Source organism: Lepeophtheirus salmonis, chromosome 3, assembly GCF_016086655.4.
Source record: "Lepeophtheirus salmonis chromosome 3, UVic_Lsal_1.4, whole genome shotgun sequence".
Taxonomy (NCBI): domain Eukaryota; kingdom Metazoa; phylum Arthropoda; class Copepoda; order Siphonostomatoida; family Caligidae; genus Lepeophtheirus; species Lepeophtheirus salmonis.
In genome coordinates this window covers 9,259,793-9,279,074 of record NC_052133.2, presented here as the reverse complement: position 1 = coordinate 9,279,074, position 19,282 = coordinate 9,259,793, and the positions used below count along the sequence as shown (strand labels likewise).

At 32.2% G+C, this 19,282-nt stretch overlaps 1 protein-coding gene and 3 long non-coding RNA genes across 9 annotated transcripts; 2 read left to right on the top strand and 2 right to left on the bottom strand.

Moving 5' to 3' along the window:
• The first annotated feature begins 2,358 nt into the window (after positions 1-2,358).
• Positions 2,359-2,926, top strand: LOC121115426 (uncharacterized). The gene is made up of 3 exons (XR_005863491.2): positions 2,359-2,606; positions 2,661-2,719; positions 2,787-2,926. It is a non-coding gene; the product is annotated as an uncharacterized lncRNA (long non-coding RNA).
• On the bottom strand, positions 2,924-3,994 carry LOC121115427 (uncharacterized). 2 transcript variants are annotated; one of them, XR_011779187.1, is made up of 3 exons: positions 3,423-3,994; positions 3,108-3,354; positions 2,924-3,055 (listed from the first exon to the last, which is right to left on the bottom strand). It is a non-coding gene; the product is annotated as an uncharacterized lncRNA (long non-coding RNA). The 2 variants fall into 2 exon arrangements; XR_005863492.2 differs by having other exon boundaries at positions 3,495-3,656.
• Positions 3,493-5,349, top strand: LOC121114208 (uncharacterized). Of its 4 annotated transcripts, XR_011779184.1 has the most exons (4): positions 3,493-3,507; positions 4,589-4,643; positions 4,702-5,081; positions 5,145-5,349. It is a non-coding gene; the product is annotated as an uncharacterized lncRNA (long non-coding RNA). The 4 variants fall into 4 exon arrangements; XR_011779183.1 differs by lacking the exon at positions 3,493-3,507 and having other exon boundaries at positions 4,411-4,643; XR_011779186.1 differs by lacking the exons at positions 3,493-3,507; positions 4,589-4,643 and adding an exon at positions 4,565-4,588.
• Positions 5,350-9,964: 4,615 nt separating this feature from the next.
• On the bottom strand, positions 9,965-12,748 carry LOC121114209 (V-type proton ATPase 16 kDa proteolipid subunit c). Of its 2 annotated transcripts, none has more exons than XM_040708089.2 (3): positions 11,978-12,748; positions 11,161-11,459; positions 9,965-11,082 (listed from the first exon to the last, which is right to left on the bottom strand). In XM_040708089.2, the coding sequence occupies exons 2-3, from the start codon at positions 11,421-11,423 to the stop codon at positions 10,875-10,877; spliced, it is 471 nt and encodes a 156-aa protein (XP_040564023.1). In that variant the 5' UTR covers positions 11,424-11,459; positions 11,978-12,748; the 3' UTR covers positions 9,965-10,874. The 2 variants fall into 2 exon arrangements, with proteins under 2 accessions (XP_040564023.1, XP_040564024.1); XM_040708090.2 differs by having other exon boundaries at positions 11,682-12,175.
• Between the last annotated feature and the right edge of the window lie 6,534 nt (positions 12,749-19,282).

Below are 19,282 nucleotides of genomic sequence, written 5' to 3'. Positions count from 1 at the left end.
GTAACTACTGCCTCCATCCACTTTGTCTATGCTGGGCTTGACCACGTTATTGTACACCTCTTTGTTCACCTTCTTTTGAGCTTAAAGAAGTAGGGTTGCATGAAGTGACCCTCACTGCTCGTGACATCCAGAAACCTCCCAGTGGCTTGGTCCTTTGTCTTGAACACCGAGGGACTTCAGAAGGTTCTTTACATATCCATTTGTGATTCTAGCTGTTTCTCTTCTTGTCAACAGTGAAATATCTTCTCATCTGAGAAGAATCGTAAATGTTCTCTAGTGTTCTTCTAGGAAGACAAGGTCTTCTTGTACCTAGCCAATCTGGTGAGCTTCATTGAATCTTTTAGAAGGTATATCATCCTTATGACAATGCTCTTGTACTCTCAATTCTCATTGATAGCCCCGGATATGGTACTGCAGTGCATAGAGCGATTTTTGGCAAGGATGGATACAAATTTGCCTGGGTCAGCTTTGATGGACCTATTGAGACCAGCCAGGAACCTGGGGGTCCTCTTTCAGTTACTCTTGGGACTGTGATTGGGCCTGCTGGATATACCCGTGTTTTGTACCCCTTGATGATAGTGTAGACCAGTGTTTCCCAAAGTGTAGAGGGCGGTAATGCAAGAAGGGGCGATTGGGAGGGCGGGGAAGGGGCGATTGGGAGGGCGGTAGAGAAAAAAACCGGTGATTACATATTATTAAATAAAAGAAACCAATTGATCTACAAACTTAAAAAAAATGTGATTACAAGATAGCAGCAATGAATATGTTGAATATTATCCGTGTGATAAGATAGAAGTACGTTATATCGAGATCGTATTATTGTTCTTCATTATCGGTGCCTTTATATTTTATCCTATACTCAGTATAGTATTACTCTCAAATGCAAACAGACTACTTAGAATAAATACTTATACTTTAGATAAAAACGTTGGATTACAAAAAAGTAAGACCTATAAACTAAAACCCAAATTTTGTACCATAAAACTTTATACAAGTACTTAAAGGAAGTCCAGTAATTATAAAACTGTATTCAGATATTTTTTGCATCAATAATCTTTTATTTCTTTTACTATTTAGACCAAAAGTCCATGAGATTAATGAAAACTATTTGTCTGCTGCTTCGAGAAAAGTTCAAGGCACGAAAAACTATTGGGAATATGGTTTTAAACCCTTTACAACAATCCCACTAACGGTTTGCGTGCTTCCTACGACATATCTTTGCTGATTGCAAGATCTGGTAAGGCTTATACGATTGGGCAGTAAGAAAGATTATGCACACTGTCGTACATAAGCCACCAGGCCAAATTAAGAGGTCACTCATAACTCAATTATAGGATGAATAGAATAAATGGCTGAAAACATAAAAGATAAATTGTGCAGCATTCTTGCTGCAACATAATTTAGCTTGCAGTTAGATGAGTCGATTTTACTAGGAAATTAATAAGTCTTGCTTAATATACATTGCTTATGTTTGCTTTTGTCAAAGATAAAAAGTTGGTTCAATAAATGATTTTTGTAAGAAATCTTATTTTATATCATTGATAATTTTTTCCAAGAGAAAAAAAACCCAACACGAGGACATTCTTGCGTTGCAATAGATGGTGCACCGTTCATGATACGTCGTCACTGTTGCTTCATCAGTTTCTTGAAAAGGCGTACTTGGTGTACTTGGAGTTTTTGTACAATCCATAGACAACATCTGGTAGCATAAAAATCTTAGTGGTAGGCTCCACTAATCAATTAATACTGTTATCACAGCAGTAAATAAGATCCCGGTACATTCCCTCAATTCCAGACTGTTTCGACTCTTGGCATTGATAATGATAATATTCATCCCTAGACACAGAAGTTACATGTCTATCAAAAGGAAACTTCCTCAACCTTTTTTTTCTTTTTTCGACTCTAATCACGGCTTTGTGATGATCTAAAAAACATCAAAGATGACATTGCTTATTGTCAAATATATTAACAAAATTAAATGAAATTAATTTGCAGTTGCAAGGAAATTATACCAATCATTTCTAAGTTAGATCAGTTATCTCCACATTCCTATTTAAGTGTAAGTTATTCAAACAAAATTTAACCCGCCATAAACTTTACCAGTTTCCATTCCACTGCGAATTGAATAAAGAAAATAACATCTCAGATTATCACCTTCACGTGTATTGTGCTCTCCTGGAAGAGTTGCAAAATAAATGTTGCAACGATATCAGGATCTTTTATAGCTAATAGTACCAGACTGGGTTGACAATCCATTCTTAGAAGTCAGAACTAAGGAAACAAGAGAGGTACAGCAAGAATTATTTTTAAGCAAGAATGACGGATACATTGTATAAGTTTTCCAGCACGTTAATTATTCTCTTTCTTTTTTGAAATTGGATACAATGACAATAGATAGTTGTAATTCAATTATTGCAACCTTTTAATAATAAGGAAATAAGTTCTTAAAGCGAAGAATATATTATTGGATTAGGAGGTGAGAGATCTTGACTTTTTCGAGATATTCGGATAGTTAGCGCTTTGAGGATCAAGGAAGTAAATGGAAGGCCATATTATGTGTAGGAGGATATCCGTGGACCGAGGGATGAGGCCGCAGGAGATCATATGTAATTAAGTAAATCACTAGAACTTTTTCTTATATCTTCTATGAATAACTACAGGATGAATATAATTGGTATCATGAAAAGGAATTTCTATGTTATCAAAACCAATAACTCCTGTAACAGAAAATTAATATAAACAAACATAAATAGACATATACAGTAGTAATGATTCTCTAATCCTAGGTGGAAATTTATTCGAGCAATTATGATCGATTAATTCGACATTCCTCTCCTCATACTCCGATAATATATTCTTTGTTTCGAAGTTATTTCGTTATTATTAAAAGGTCGCAATAATTGGTTTAAGACTATCTTGATGTACGTTAAGATTTCAATATCTTTTCGTGGCATTTTGATGAAGAAATGGACTACACATGATTGCTAACGATTCTTTCCAACTGACGTAGCTGTAGCATTCCGTGATTCCTTCCCAATGCTTTAAAACCTACGTACTATTTATATATAATTACGGTTTGAAGAATTGTTATTGTCTAGCTTTTTTACCTTTTTGTTTTTAATTTCTGAAAGCTGGAATAAAACGGTAAAAATTCAACTAACAAATACATAACTAAAAAGAAGTAGAATTCCCTCTATTATTATCCAAGACAAAGAAGTCGCAAGGGGAAAATAATGCGAGGCAAAACAGTACAAGGCGAATACGTAGAAGGTAAAAACGCAACAGAAAAACATGTTCAAGACGAATCTTCCTAGAATCAACCATAAAATAACTCCGAGTTTTCTTCACTCCTAGCTAGGATTGAAGAAAAGAAATAAAGATAGTTAGAACGTATAATACTTGAGTCATAGAACTCTATATACCTGGAATAAAGACGATATTTTTCCTTTTACTGAATGATTCATTATTTCTTATATTATAATCTATATACATACATTATAATCAAAGGTGAAAATCCAGTGTGGAATGTTTTGGAGGACAGAAAGAATAAGGCTCATGGCGTTTCACTAGATCAGTTACAATAGCTGTGACACGAGAGGAAGGAGAAAAAGAAATAAACAAGGACATTTGCTAGAATTGCTCCAATGTCGATCCACAATGATTCCAACAAGGATTTATAATCATAACTCAGCAACAAATCCACAGGGTTACGCTCCGTCTTTTATGAGCAGACACGAATGTTCAATCAGGTTTTGAATCAATTTAGGAAAGGATGTTCACTACTCAGGAATTGAATAATAATCACAAATCCTAAGGAAAATAAAATTCGTTCTTTATACTACCAATTACAAATTAACGGGCTAGTTAAGAAACACACAGTATTTACATGTATGATAATAATATTATTAATAGAGTTTGTGTATTTGTGTCTCCTTTATGGGTGCCTACCTAGGAGGCTGAAATTTTGCATGGGTCCCTCTTTTTACATGGTCAGGCTAAGACGGGGGGGGGGGCTCCTGTTTTCAGGGTGGTCTTATAAGGAGGGCTTATTCAATACTTATTACATTAAAAGTTGTTTTTTGGAGACTAGATACATCAATTTGACCATTTTTTGACAGAAATAAAAAATCTCATCTAGAACCATTTTTTCATGCAATTTTTTAGCTGGCCATTTTTTTGGAATTGGTCATCTGAAGAATCTATTTTCTTTTCCTTAGCAGTTGTCATTATTATTTAATTACTGAGTAGTGAACATCCTTTCCTAAATAGATTCCAAATCTGATTGAACATTCCTGTGTGCTCATAAAAGGAGCGTAACCTAAAGATTCGTCGTGAATTTATAATTGTAAGTCCTTGTTTAACTCAGAGTAGAAGTGGGATCGACATCGGAGTTATTCTAGAAAATGTCTTTGTTTATTTCCTTCCTCCCTTGTCGCAGCTGAGTGTAGCTGATCTAATTAAATGTCATGAGCATTATTCTTTCTCTCCTTTAATTTTTTTTTTTCAAATTGTCAGGGTTACCAAGTTGATTTTTGGTTTCTTTTTTCTTTTTTTACATCCCCATTGTACACAGGATTTTAATCAACAGGTATGGTACAACAATTTGAAAAGGAGCGCTGGCCGGTAGTTTATTGACATACCTTGTAATTTAAGTTACCTTGATTAATATTATATATTTCAATTCCTGGCTCTTCTTTTTAGAATAAGTTGCTAAAAAATGACTCCAAATTACGGAAAAATCTACAGAATATGGTTAACGGTGGAAATTGTGTTACTTCTTTTAATTGGAATCATGTTATCTGTACTCTTTGGGATTTATTACTCGAAACAGCTTCCTCTTGTAATAACAATTGTTTCAGTTATGCAATTACTAATTACCTACGGATCCCTCATTGGAATCAGGTACATGGCCATTAAAACATCCCTTCGGTGCGAAATTAAATGGGTCTATGCAGAGCTGACTTGTACTGGATTTACATTAATTGCTCTGGTATGCGTTGTTATCCTCTCAATTGGACTTTGTATTTGTGGTCAAGTATATCAAGGGATCATCATTGGGATTTCAAGTTTAATATTCTTAAGTATGTTCGTTCCATATCAATATTTATATAATAACACAAATATTTATCTTTTTCTAATTATAGAGGTCGTTGCAATTAAGTTTTTTATTGGGCATCAAGTAGCATCTATACTTGATGAAAAGAGATGTCATGGTATATTAAAAAACGCAGTTTAAAATCCAGTAATAATTCTCTATTAGAATTATTATCTAGTTAATTATTATGCAGTTATAATATATGTCAACCAAGAAAATATAAGTAATTAGTCTACGGATTATAATAATAATGATTAATGTCTCCTTAATGTATATGGATTAAACTACAATTTTTGACACAAATTAACTTCCATAACGACCAGGAATGAATGGACCCGCTCAATTTACAATATTGTTTCCATAGATCTTTTAGTGGATGCCTTACTCTACGGACTAATAACTCAAGTTAGAATCCCAACGGCACTTAATATTTGTTATGTAGTACGCGTCTGCACGGCATGAGGAGGGGCTGTAGCCCTCCCCCCATTAAGTAATTTATACCTTTTACTAGAACTTTTTGGGGCTAAAAAATTTTATCGCAAAGATTTAATTTTTATGAATAGCTGTAGATTTTGGAAATTTGTTTCCAAAAAATTTAATATTTGGAATTTCATTTTTGAATTTTTTTTTTCCAAATAGTTTAATTTTCTGTAAAAACCTTTGGATTTTTGAAATTATTTCCAAATTTTTTTTTGGGAATAGTTATAGATTTTTGATTTTTTTTCAAAAAAATTCCAAACTTCCCCCAAAAAAAAAAAATATATATAAATATATAATCCTGTGGACGCTCCTAGTATGTTCAAGTACTCATGGGGGAGGATGATGAAGGTGTGATGTTATGGGATGTTTGTTTCGAAATGCATCGACGTTGTTATTCTCATTCAATATAGAAAGATGACGGTGTCTTAAGAAATTAAGAAGTAGAAAGGCTTACAACTTAAAAATATAAACACAACAATAGCCACCACCAATATTTTTTTGGTACAAGTAAAAACAAAAAAGTTAGAGAGAATAATATAGTCAAAAAAATAACCCTCGATAACCAGTTCATTTTTGCAAATATTCCAAAAAAATAATTAAAAAACGATAAATTAATGTTAAAGGCTAAACTTTTAAGTACAAAATACATCGTTGTGTGGCATTTCTTTTTAAAAATTGAAAATTGACGTTTGATGGAGAAAAAAAATTAAGAAAATGACATATTTTTCCATTAAACATCAATTTTTATTTGTCATATTTATATGCAAATAAATTTCCAGTCAAATTTCTACAAATTTTATTTATATTTTTATGTATGTAGTAAATTGACATAAGATCTCAAAATCTCACACAAGCATAGATTAAAAAACTTGAGCAACCTTTATACAAGCTCAAGCTAATTATCAGGAGAACGTTTGTTGAAAAGAAAATTTGGGCTGGATGATATTCCACAAAACCTGTCCCCAAAGACAGTGGCACCCAAACTTTTTGTTCCCAAAAGCCACGTATTTTAATTAAACCAAAAAGACAAATGATAAAAACCTGTTCAAACTTTTTGAGCCACACGTATTTTAATTAAACCAATCATTTAGATTGTTATCATATATTGCATATAATTAATGGATGTCACAAATTGTACAGCACACTTGAACTTCGAGTATATTGAATATAAGTGCAATCATAAAGAGTTGACAAATTCAAATACACTTATACGAGCGAAAAAATGAGCGCCGCTCCTTTTTAATTGAGCGGGAGTGTGAGCGCGCTCACAAAATTACAGTGTGCGGCAGAAAATCTTGCAGTAATTGATTTCCGTGTACAATTTCGCCCAGATTTTCGGAAATAAAAAAGGCAGAAAATTGAAATTTTTACAAATTTATTGGGATGTCATTAGCTATATAATTTCTCAAAATAGCCTCCCGTAGTCATCAGCATGGCTTCGATCCTGGGATGGAAGACCAAGCACGTCTTCCACACAAAGTCCTCACTCATGTTCTCCCATTCCTTGTTCACCGCACCCTTCAGGAACTCCACATTAGGATGAGAGGTGGCACAATCCTTACTTTCAATGGCGCCCCACACCTTATAGTCCAAAGCGTTCAGGTTCAAGCTTGATGGCAGTCAAAAGTCCTTCGAACAGAATCCCTTCAAGGGCGTCCGCAGGATTATAATTTGCGGGGGCCTTGGTTTTTTATTTTGAAAAACAATTTTTTTTTCCAAATATTCCTTTTTTGGAAATGAATTTCAAATATTCATTTTTTAATTTAATTCATAGCTGTTTACAGAAAGTTATTTTTTTTTTGGAAATAAAATTTCAAATATTCAATTTTTTTTTTTAATTTCAAAAATTGGCCATCTTTCTCATGCACTTCGTCGGACTCCTGCCTATCTTCTCCTTCACAGAGTCCAAAAAGGCCGAATTTTGTTGAGACAACCGCTGCCAAGACTCCGTGCCAGGCTCGGGCCATCCTTTTACACCTTCTTCACCTTGAAGACTAGCCTCTCCGAGCAGCCGACGATCCTGATAATTTCTGCCACCTTGACATAGGCGTCGAGCAAGTCGGATATCATTTTTCTTTGAGCCTCCATCATCACTTTAACTAAAACAAGTCATTTGGAGCCGCGGCTTTTAAGTTTAACTAAACCTAATAAATATCGGTTATTGGGTAACACTGATAATAAAAGATACAGAAATTATTTTTAAATAAGAGTGAATAACGAAAAGAAAAAAAGAATTAGCTGGTTAAGAACATGCCCCCAATTGAAATTGATTCCATTGATGATATCAAAATTCGATTTAAAGTTCAAATACCGCAAGACCAAATTGACTGAATTTGTATACAATATGTTCATATAAACATTTAAACAAATATCATCCATATTAATCACTTGTTGGGCAGTTTTTCAGTTGTTTAATATTGTATTTGGCTCTTTAAAAATTCCTCTTCGGTTTTCATTGAAGTAAAAAACTTATATTGCGGTTTTCTGTTTCATCTAAAAAATTCTAACCTTCTTTTATGTTATCGCCACACATATAATAAGCCAGTTGAGCGATAAAATTTTTATAGACAATAAAGTTTAAGTCGTTTTATTTGTTGGTACCATTTTGACATTCAAAAGTTCCCTAGTTTCCTTAATATTAATGAATAAAGGTTTTTCATCGTAATAAAACTTAAGCTGTTTAAGGGCTCAAAATGCACACCAAAATTGTTCAATTAACATGAAAACGCACTATTTACGGCATACCATAAGAGTTATCAAGAATAACTTGTTGATAATTCGTATAAGAATACAATTGTAATCCAATGTCAGTTTTTAGAAAAATAATTCTAGCTTGCTTTTGCGTTGACGGGCACAAATATTAAAAGAACATAGTAGACTAATTTAGGAGCCTTATTTACCCTAATATATTCATATACCATTAACTACAACTGTAGAGATAAGGAAACCCCACTACTGGAGACAGTGACTTAAATACATTGTATATAATCCAGACCTCATACAATCTAGCTCGACCTTAACATTGGGAGGAAGGGCATGAAATGTAAACCAGTATCACCTCTAAGAAAAAATATTTACCAGATGTCCAGCTCCTTTATGATATCCTTATGGAAAACAATCCAAATGTCATTTCTCAACCCATATATAATGATAAGATCTTAAATTCAGTTGGTTCATCTACAGGCATTAGTATAAATAACTAGAATGGGGACTAGGTAGAGCGCAAAACCTTCACCTTAAATCAAATTTAGTAATGTATCCCAATTTCTTCCTAAGATATGGTTATGCATTTTTTACGTAACATCTAAAAATTAATGGCCTCTCTCTGTGACCATTACTATAAAGTTTAATCAAAATCGATCTGTAACTTTAGCCGTAATTCTAATGTCTAATAAAGAAACATAGGATAACAAACTTCATTGGTGAAGGTTAACATAAATGCATATTGAGTGTTTTTACGGAATGTCAGTATTGATGATATTGTCACTTTGGGGCCTTAAAAACAAAGCCCCTTTCCATCAATATTAAGGAAAAAAGTGAACTATTCGAGGTAAAAATGTGAACAACAATAAGTACTTATACCTTACAGTCTATTAAAATGTATTCTTATAATGCCCAGTTTTATTATAAATCAGACCCTAAAATCTATAAAAATATGCTATTACATTGTTATACAAACTTATTTCCAAAGGAAAGATAGAAATTAGTCATTATAATGGAATGGATAAGATATTTTTTTCTATTCATTCTAATTTTATCATCCCTTATATAATCAACCATTTAAAAAATTGTACAAATCTAACTAATTGTTGAAGTGTTTTTGTACATATTCCAATTATTTAAAACAAACAGCAGTGCACTAAGTAGTATTTAATGCAGGTTTAGGTCCATTTAAAAACTATTTGATGAATTAACATCAATATTTGTTGGACATTTGTTTATTCTATCCAGTAAAAATATGTAATTGTGACCCCACAAAATGGCGTCTCCTTCAATTATGATGCAATTTATGACGTCAATGACAGAAGTATAATATAAATCATCATAGTACAGACTTATATTAAACGTATTACTCAACTAATCAAATAGAGCATAGCTATAATATTCTTTACATAATATTACAGCAATTAAATGAGTACAAATGTGTTACTTCGATGAATAATTAACACTACATGACTGACAAAATCCGGGAATAGAAGAGCCGGTTCAGATAAACTATTATATATATAAGTATATATCAAGAATGCAATTCTTCTATATTTATTGTTCGATATATTACTATCAACCTAAATATGATAACCCAGCTGGTAAGGAAGTTACTACTGAAAACTATAAATTAATTTTAAAGACCTTTGAAGACCAACAGAATGATAAATGATAATATATATATATATATTAAAGGGTATATTTGGGGATGTATCACATCAAATAATAATTATAATTATACAAAAGAAATGAAAATTTCAAAATGGCGCTGAAGATCCATTAAGGATAACTTTTTTTAAAATGACAAATTGCCATTTATAACTTATCTGAGCTGTTTGTCCTTAAATGAACTACTGCAGTGCCTTTTGACAATCAGAATAGATAAATACTTGGAAAGTTTCATACAAAGATAATAATGTGTCAGATTTGTTGAAATAAAGTGTTAAATATTCTTTTTTTTTTTTTTTTTGAACTATTTGAAAATAAAATTTATGAAGATTGACAACTTTTTTAAATTTAAGTTATAAAAATTACAGTACATATCTATAACCTTAAAGACTCTCGTTAAAATTGATTCAGACTAAATGAAGAAAAAAAATAACAAATAAAGCACACATTTCACAATTGTATCGTTTATCAGCCATTCATATGAATTGATGATGGTATGGAGAGGAAAATAATTTAAAGTCGCACAGTCACGTCATAAGCCTACCCAAAGTAAAATGCATCAAGTATATATATGTAATTACTAAGATCAATTTTTTTAATCCCTTAATTACTAGACGTAAACATCTTCATAACCATTAAAAAATTAAAGGTGTATATTCCAGTTAAAGGCTGTGACTATTATTTGAAGTTTTCTGATAAGAATAAGTTAGTGAAACGCTTGGATAGGCTTTTTTTAAACATCATTTCAATGATATAATTAGGTTCCTCGTTGTTCAGTGGTGAGAGAATGACTTCTTTTTTCTTTCTTTTCTAATGGAGAGGACCAACAAGGAATAAGGTCTTTTTTCCTACTGACGAGCTTTAGAATTATTATAAATAAAATTGTGTAATAAATGAGATATAAGGAGCTGATGGACCATTTTTTTTAGCCCAATGTAAACATATAAATGGCTACAATCAATCCATAAAGACCCAATACTTCAGCGAAAATAAGGATTAGAATCATTCCAACAAAGAGTCTCGGTTGCTGCGCCGTACCTCGAACCCCAGCATCCCCCACTATACCTATAGCATAACCAGCTGCGAGTCCAGATAATCCGACAGATAATCCAGATCCCAAATGCACAAACCCTCTGAAAATAGGTATAAAATATAATAGATGTACACCCTCAAGGAAAGGTGAGTAGTATAATATAACCTATCGCACTTACAAGAAAAGAGAGTATTCTGCAGGTTTTCCCACCTTTCCGGCGATAAGGACAGCGACAACAAGTCCATAAATGGCAAGGATACCCGCCATAACGACAGGAATGGAAGATTTGACAATAGCTTCGGGCCGCATAACAGCCATCGCTGCAATACCAGTACCTGACTTGGCAGTACCATAAGCTGCGCCCATGGCACTAAAGACCATGGCGGCTGTTGCGCCCATAACACCAAAGAAAGGAGCGTAGATAGGATTTTCTTCTGTCATTGTGAATTAAAAAGTTGCTAACGTATGGGTTTGATTCTAAAAAGAGAAAGATGAGGAATTAGTAGATAATATCCAATCATAGGCTTTTAATGGAGGGGATTAAAAGTAAGGAAATTGCATTTCCGTTCTGTCTTATCAGAATCAATGGCAACTACTCCTTCTTCTTACTCCAACCCACCCGTGAAGAACTCTTTGCAAAGGATGGCTCAGTCCAATATCTAATAAGGAATATCAAGGAGGAGGTCTTGATTTACTCACTAAAATAGGGTCTCGAGGAATGAATTGCTAGAGATGAAAATCAAGTAAAGGAAAGGCTTTTCGTTTCTTTTCTCTCTCTCTTTTCCGCCTCCTTCTCTCACACAGGGCTCTCGCTCTATCGATCCCTTCTTACTGCCCTCCCCCCACTCAAAAAGGAGACTTCTTCTCCTTCATTCTGCACGTGATTCACTAAAGGAGTCACAGGACTAACCCAAGACATTCTCCTCATCCATCCTTATATCATATTCCACTCTTCATCCCAAAGAACCTTAACAATACTAATAATAATAACTTACTCCAATAAAGGTGCGATCCAATGAATTATCCAGGAATGCAGAAAATTCTATCTTAAGGTGTCTTAATATTGAATAATGAAGAGTCCTCTTCTCACTAAAACTCTGCCTCCTTCTCCAAGTTTACGTGAAGCGATGCTGCAACTGTCCAAGTGCTATTCCAACAATTCACAATAATATATCAAACTCTGCCTAGCTAGCACCAATAGATAAAAGGAAGGAGAAAAGAAAAAGGAAAAAAAATGGACAAGTCACTCTTTACCGTTCTCCAAAAAAAGAGAGGGAAATACGCCAATTCAGCCATACAAAATTCTCTCTCTCTCTCTTTTCTCGACGTCTAGCTCCGTTTGGGCTGGCTATACTTTAACAATCTCAGAGTCATACAGCGTTACCTTTATTGAAAGCAAATATATATTATACTAATGCAAAGCTCTGACATAAGACATGACGTTATATTATTGTGTTCCAGATCATTATATATTATGCCTCTTTCTCTATTGTAGCTATGTGACTGGTATATTGTGTATAGATCATTATAATATTTCGCTCCTTATGGTAGTTGACAACATGATCCATTTTACAACTCTTGTAAGCTGTAGGATGATCACATTTTGAAGGGAGTTTTAATAGGGGGAGTTTTTTGTGCGGTGTTGTAAAAAAAATTACAGGATATTGATTCATATTTCTATCATTTCAGAAAAATCAATGTGCTCATCTTTTCAGTCATTCATTGTGTATCTCCAGATGGTAGTGAATTGACCTTATTATTTGTAAGGTGATTAGATTTCTGAAATGAAAATCAGGGACATTTTCATTACAGTGGGGAAAAATCATTAGATATTATCATTATAAAATAAAAAACAGTGCTCATAAATTTTCTATACGTTTGACCGGGACTGCCCCTCGAAATCGGGGACGTCTGGTCACCTTATCTATTGGTTTGCAAAGGGATAGTGGACAAAATACCCCTTCAAACATATTTTGTTCTTTTTTAAAAGCAGTGGATTAGTACATAAGATAGACTATTCCGGGATTTTAAGACGGCAAAATATTTTATTTGAAATGATAAGAGAGAAACAAGAGACGATGAAAGTAGCACATGGTGTTGTTGATAGTAGTAGGAAGCTACCTAATCATCATGATAATATATTTTATATAATGACCAAAACACTTGTATCTATTTTTACCAATATGTTCTGTTTTTAGTGAGACTTTTAGCTTGTAATCCTTCAAATATGTAAAAGTGTTCTTCAATCTGTAAACCGTAATGACTCACGATTAAGACTTCTGAGCCGTGATGGGCGTTCATAATAGTAGACCACAAAGAGATAAGTAACCAAGAGGAGGGGAAATCCTTTAAGAGAGACGTTGATTTCTCTACATAATAACAATTACTGAATAAGTTATATACTATTACTAAGATGAACTAAAGTGATTGATCTACAAGTGTTATCTTAATATATTTTTCTCAACAATAATATTGTAGGAAAATAAATATTTTTACAATGAAGAGTTGCAACAAAAAGAACACGAATTCAATTATGGTTTCATATGAAATCGCTGTTATCCTTTACAATAATTCTGATTTGTATAATAAATATTGGGATAATATGAAATGTATACACGTATATTGTATAATCATCTAATATTGACCCCTTGAGTCACTTAAAATAATGAAAAATTATTGATATATAAGTACATGATAACAAACAATATAACAAAAAAGCCTTGCTCATAAACTCAAAATGTAAGTTTAATTATTAATTTTACAACCAAAGGGTTACCCGACGTTGCTCGGCATAGGAGGGAGTGGTACATCACATTGACTATGGTCAAAATAATAGATAAATTATTCAGAAAATAATTATATATACAGAATTATTCTATTTTACTAATAATTGTAATTTGAATTGTTCGTTGTTGACGAGAAAAATCCTGATAGTTCTAATTCTCTTGCTACCATAATAATAATGGAGCAGGAAAATTGACTATATTTTATACTAATCATACTTTATTAATCCAGTTAAGTAAGGTAATCCACAAAGTCTCATGATAGCACCCCTTCAAATATTTTTACTATTCGCTCTTGTAACCTTACTATTATTTTTATGAATAAAAAAAATGTATTGTGTTATAAACTTGAAATAACAATCCGCCACTAAAAAAAAATTATAGATGAGAAGTCTATTTTTTATTTTTGTCAGAAAATTGCCAAATCGAAATTCGCGAAGAAAATTGTAAAATTCTTTTTTTTTGCAATAATTAGGCAAAAAAAATAAATAGTTTATAGCATTAATTAACATTGTAAAGAAAACACAAACATACCAATATTTTTTCCTTACTTGGAAAAACAAAATAGTTATGGTGAATATTGTATTTGAAAAAATAATCCGCGATAACTGGCTCATTTTTGCAAACATGGCATAAATTATTTAATAAAATGTTTCGGAAATTGTAATTACTTTAATGACCTTAAAGTAAAAATTAAATCTAAAAAATGCATCGTTATGTGGCTTTTCTTCTTAAAATTTGAAAATTGACATTTGATGAAAAAAAAGACAAAAATGAAAAATTATTCAGAAATGGACCGATATTTCAGTTAAATATTAATTTTTATATGCAAACGTATTTCTAAACAAATTTCTACAAACTTTATTTTTTTTTACGAATCTAATTCGTAAATTGTCAGTTCGTTACCACGCTTTTTAATTGTGACGTCAAAGAGTATAACTGTTACCAAGAGTAGATATATATCGCCTTCCTTAACTGTTAGAGTACTGCTGTTATACTATATGATGTTATATCTGTCTATCTTGTGGTTCTTGGACATTTGACCGAAAACATTTTTGCCGAAGGATAATTTCCCGAACGGACATTTTGGCGAAACATAATATGAACGGTTGTATATCTAACATGAGAGTATGATAAATAGTTATTCTATATTTATATGTCATATAGGTAAATAAATAAGTGTTAATTAGCAGAAAAATAATTTTATATTCATTAATGATTGTTTTATAAACACAACACAGTAGTATATAGCTCGAATGTAGTTGGAATCTATTGCCAACGCGTTTCTAAGCACCAATGACCTCTTCTAATATGCTATAATTCATTCCGACCCACAGTTTATGTAGATGAGCTACTCTTTCCCGAGGCAGGTTAAATTTTTCCTCCTCTGATTCCCTGAGAATCACAAAACCCTCATAATACCTCAAATTACATTCAGGCCCTCAAGTTGTACATGTGAAGTGCTGGGCCAAATGCAGTTTAAATTCTACAGTTGCCACATTTGTAAGAAACAAAGACTCCTTATAATATGCAAAAATACACCCGGTACATGGTTTGTGAATATGAAGCAGGATAAATTATTCTACCACCGCTTCCTTGAGCATCAAGTAACCCTTACAGTATCCAAAATATAAGCCGGCCATCAGGTTGTACAGGGGAAGTGTTGGGCCAAAAGGCACTTTAAACTCTACGAAAATTACAAACGATAATAATGTCTTGCAATGAAATTACTCTCAATCATATTGCTTAAATGATGTTCCTTCACGATTATATTAGCCACATTTTTTTTTGTCTCATAATGATAATACACACGATATTTTAACCATGCAACGATATTGTCTGCGACCTTTTTACAACAATAATTTTACAGGTAACCACTCCTGCTTATATAATGCTCATTAATGGATATAAAATATTTTTGTGCAAAAAAACAAATAAAAAACATTCAGTAATGTACATATATTAAATATATAGTATACAAACAATACCTATTTATCATAAAATATTTTTTAATTGGATTAAAATATGCAATCGTATACATCAGTAAATTTAATACAATTTTTTGGCCGAACGTCCCAAATGGATCTTCGGCGAAATACCCATTCGGCAAGCTGTCCTTCGGCTAAAAAAAATTTGCCCAAAAGTCCGCTCACGTTATATACCATATATTTTTGTATTAGTGAAGTAGTCCGTGATATACAGTAGATCGCAGGGTGAGAGCCAAATTGTCGTAAATCAAATACTTACATTACATAATTAAGCTTGGAAACTCAATTATTTTATTATGAATAAAGGTGTTTTCCAAATTTTATAATAAAATGGATCTGAGAAATTCATTACAATAATCTTAATTTCCATGTTTTTAATTATTAATATTAATTCAATCAATCAACATGTAAAACACTTTTTACATAAAATGCAGTAGAAATATCGATAGTTGACAACAATAATAAACTGTATATTTTTGTGTTAGTGAGGTAAAACCGTGAATATTATGAGTAGTTGAATAGTGCACGACATATTTCAGCTATTTTCAGGGCTAATTAGAAATAATTTACTATAAGTATTTCAAAAAGAGTCACAAGTTCTGTACTTTAAATATTCATGAGTTGCCTCATATGTATTTTTGAAGGATTAATTTTCATTATCTCAAATAATCAACGATAGTACAAGAAGTTTTTGAATCTTTCAGTTTTCTAGTCGATTATGTCTTTAACGAGATACTATCAGTATAGAAATCCCGCATGAAATGTCTTTTGAATTATTTTACTTTCAAAACCCTGTATCAAATAACTTTTATATCGTTGTTTTGTTCTCAGGGATTAATTTAACACCTTTACCAATCATTACAATGATTGATGGACCATCAATTGAAAACCCATATGCTAGAACAGCGGTTCTCAAAGTGGGGAAAATTGGGGGGTCCCTGTCCTTGTCAGAGATGCCGCACAAAAAAAAAAAAAAGTATTTTGACATCTTTTTTTTTTTTAATCTGACATTTCACATATTTGAAATCATTCTTTTTACATATGAAAGGAAAAAAAATTAAATTCATTTTAGATAAATAACTAGATAAAATCAACTGTAAAAATTTATGCCAATTACCCAGTATGTGTCATGTCAAAAGCTCACCAAGTTGAGCTTAACTGTAGTCCAGGCATATATCTTTATCATTTAACCGCAAAAATACATTTGATTTAACAAAGAACGAGGAAAAAGCAAAAGTATCAGAGATCCCAAAATATTAATTTTTTTTGTCAAACTCTTATTATTATTTTTTCATTCATGAGGCAAGAATAGTGTTGGATCGGGTTGACCAAAACTAAAAAGACTGCAGCCCCATCAGTCCGGTCCTAATAAAATTTGTCAGTCCTCGGTCCTTATCGGTCTTCTGTAGAAACTACAACAGCTGAAATGACGTAGTTACTACTAACTACGTCATTTGAGTCTCTGAAGTTACACCATAATTCACTACCTCTTTCAAACAGACTAGATAACTGTTGGAGATGTGTGACTAGAACGTACTATTATACGTTCTTGCTATCATTCCTTATTTTCTTGGTTCTTATATTTTTCAATCCTAGCTATAAGTGAAGAAAATAAAAACATAGCTAGGATGTATTATTCCTTAGTACTATTGAATATTAAAAAAGATAAGCCTGAAAAAACAAAACTGGAAGGGTCGAGAAAAAAAGACTGATTAGGCGATCAGTCCTAGGACTGATCCAATACTATGTAAAAATACATATGAATTGATTAAGCTTGGAACTGTTTTGTATGAGCTCATGAAAAATAAAGAACAAAACAGAGGATTTCTTCGGGAATTATTTTCTACATTATTAAATCAAAAATAGTATTTTAGCCGACACTTAATTAATCAGGGGAATACCGAGTACTACCGCTAGTTATTTAACATGCTTAACAAGTGGTAATTGGAATTCAACTTATCAACGTACAGAGTATTGATGAGGGAAAAATTGACAGCTGTAAGTTTTTATGTAAGTAAGGTAACGCCATGTATGTAAAGTAGAAAACAAGAAGCAGGAAAAAAAATCATGCTAGATACTTTTATCATAACAGAATATGTGTCAAAGACACATATAAGTCTGATTACTTGAAAATGAACTTTAATCCCATAGATGCATTATGTAAATGCAGGGTTTAACAACATAATTTCCTTTTTCCAGAAAGCAATAAAACAAGTTTTATAAATCAAAAAAGTTTTATTCCTGTTTTTTTAATGATAGAACACATTTAAAGTTGTGTTGTCTCTTCTAGCTGAGGCATACCGAAATAAATGGACTTTTTGTCTTTGAAATATTTTCGTGGCCATATCTTCAATTGACAAGAATATAGAGTGTTTTTTGGGGGAAGCTCTTTTTTTTATAATTTAAGTTTAGTTTTTTATCTTTCAAATAAGAGGCTTTTAAATTTTTTGAATCTATTTGTCTTGAAGCTAGGTGTTTCTGAATAAAAAGCACATATTTTCCACTTTAAACAAAAATAACTCAGGCTATAAGTATGTTGGAGACATTTTAAAAATGGTTTTATAATTTTTTAACATTCGGCTTTAAGACATATTAACATAATTTATCTGTATCTTCAAGACTGGGGGCTTAAAACAGCTTTGAGCCTTACAAATAGCAAAAAAAAATCCTATATGACCTTTTTATGAAAGCCACTAGGCTTTGTGAGAAAAAATAAGACCACATTTGGAATCAGGGGATCAAACTCTACTAATTAGAGCATATGCTGTTCTTGATCCAATTTTGCTGTTGAACAGTATTATAATTTAGCTAAAAAATAATAAATATATATATGAATTGATAATTAATCTTATCAATGGTAGAGTATGAAAGGACATGAATTCTTAATGAAGGCCCTTGATTGAAATAAATCTTATGTAACACCTTTTTTTGTCATCATAAGATGGAGAGTCACCGGCATTAAATCATACACGAGTCAACTTATGGAAATAAATGACAACAGCTGAAAGGAAGTCTTTGTTTATTTAAAAAAATAAAATAAAAAAGAAACGAACTGTGATTTAACAATGATATAGTGTAGAATTACAGGGATGTCGATTCTCAGTTCATCTGAAAGTCTGATCCATCTGATCTGATCATCTGAAGTCCAACAAGGACTTTCAACTAAAAGTCACAAAAAATTCTTAGTGTTACTTCCGTCATTCATGAGCACGCTTAGTTAATTTATTCATAAACGTTTTTAAGCTGTTAATTTACCAATAATGATAACCGCTTTGGAAAATAAGGAAAAACACCATTGCCAATGTTGAAAGCTGTAGATGTTTCTACTTCTTTTCTCCTAATCAGTTTTCTGAACATTGATTAGTTGAATTAAAATTAGCACTTGTAAAGCTCTGAACACTTTTTTTGCTGCTATATTCAAAACCTGATTGAACATTCGTGTGCGTTCATTTAACCTTGAGGATTTGTTGCGGAGCTATAATTGTATGTCCTTGTTGGACTTATTGTGGAATTGAGGATCGACAACGAA

Excerpts from the sequence above, each read along its gene's own strand:
- LOC121114209 (XM_040708089.2), bottom strand. The coding sequence starts at position 11,423 with ATGACAGAAGAAAATCCTATCTACGCTCCTTTCTTTGGTGTTATGGGC. Across the intron at positions 11,083-11,160 it reads GCAGAATACTCTCTTTTCTT|AGGGTTTGTGCATTTGGGAT; the intron begins GTAAGTGCGATA and ends ACCTATTTTCAG.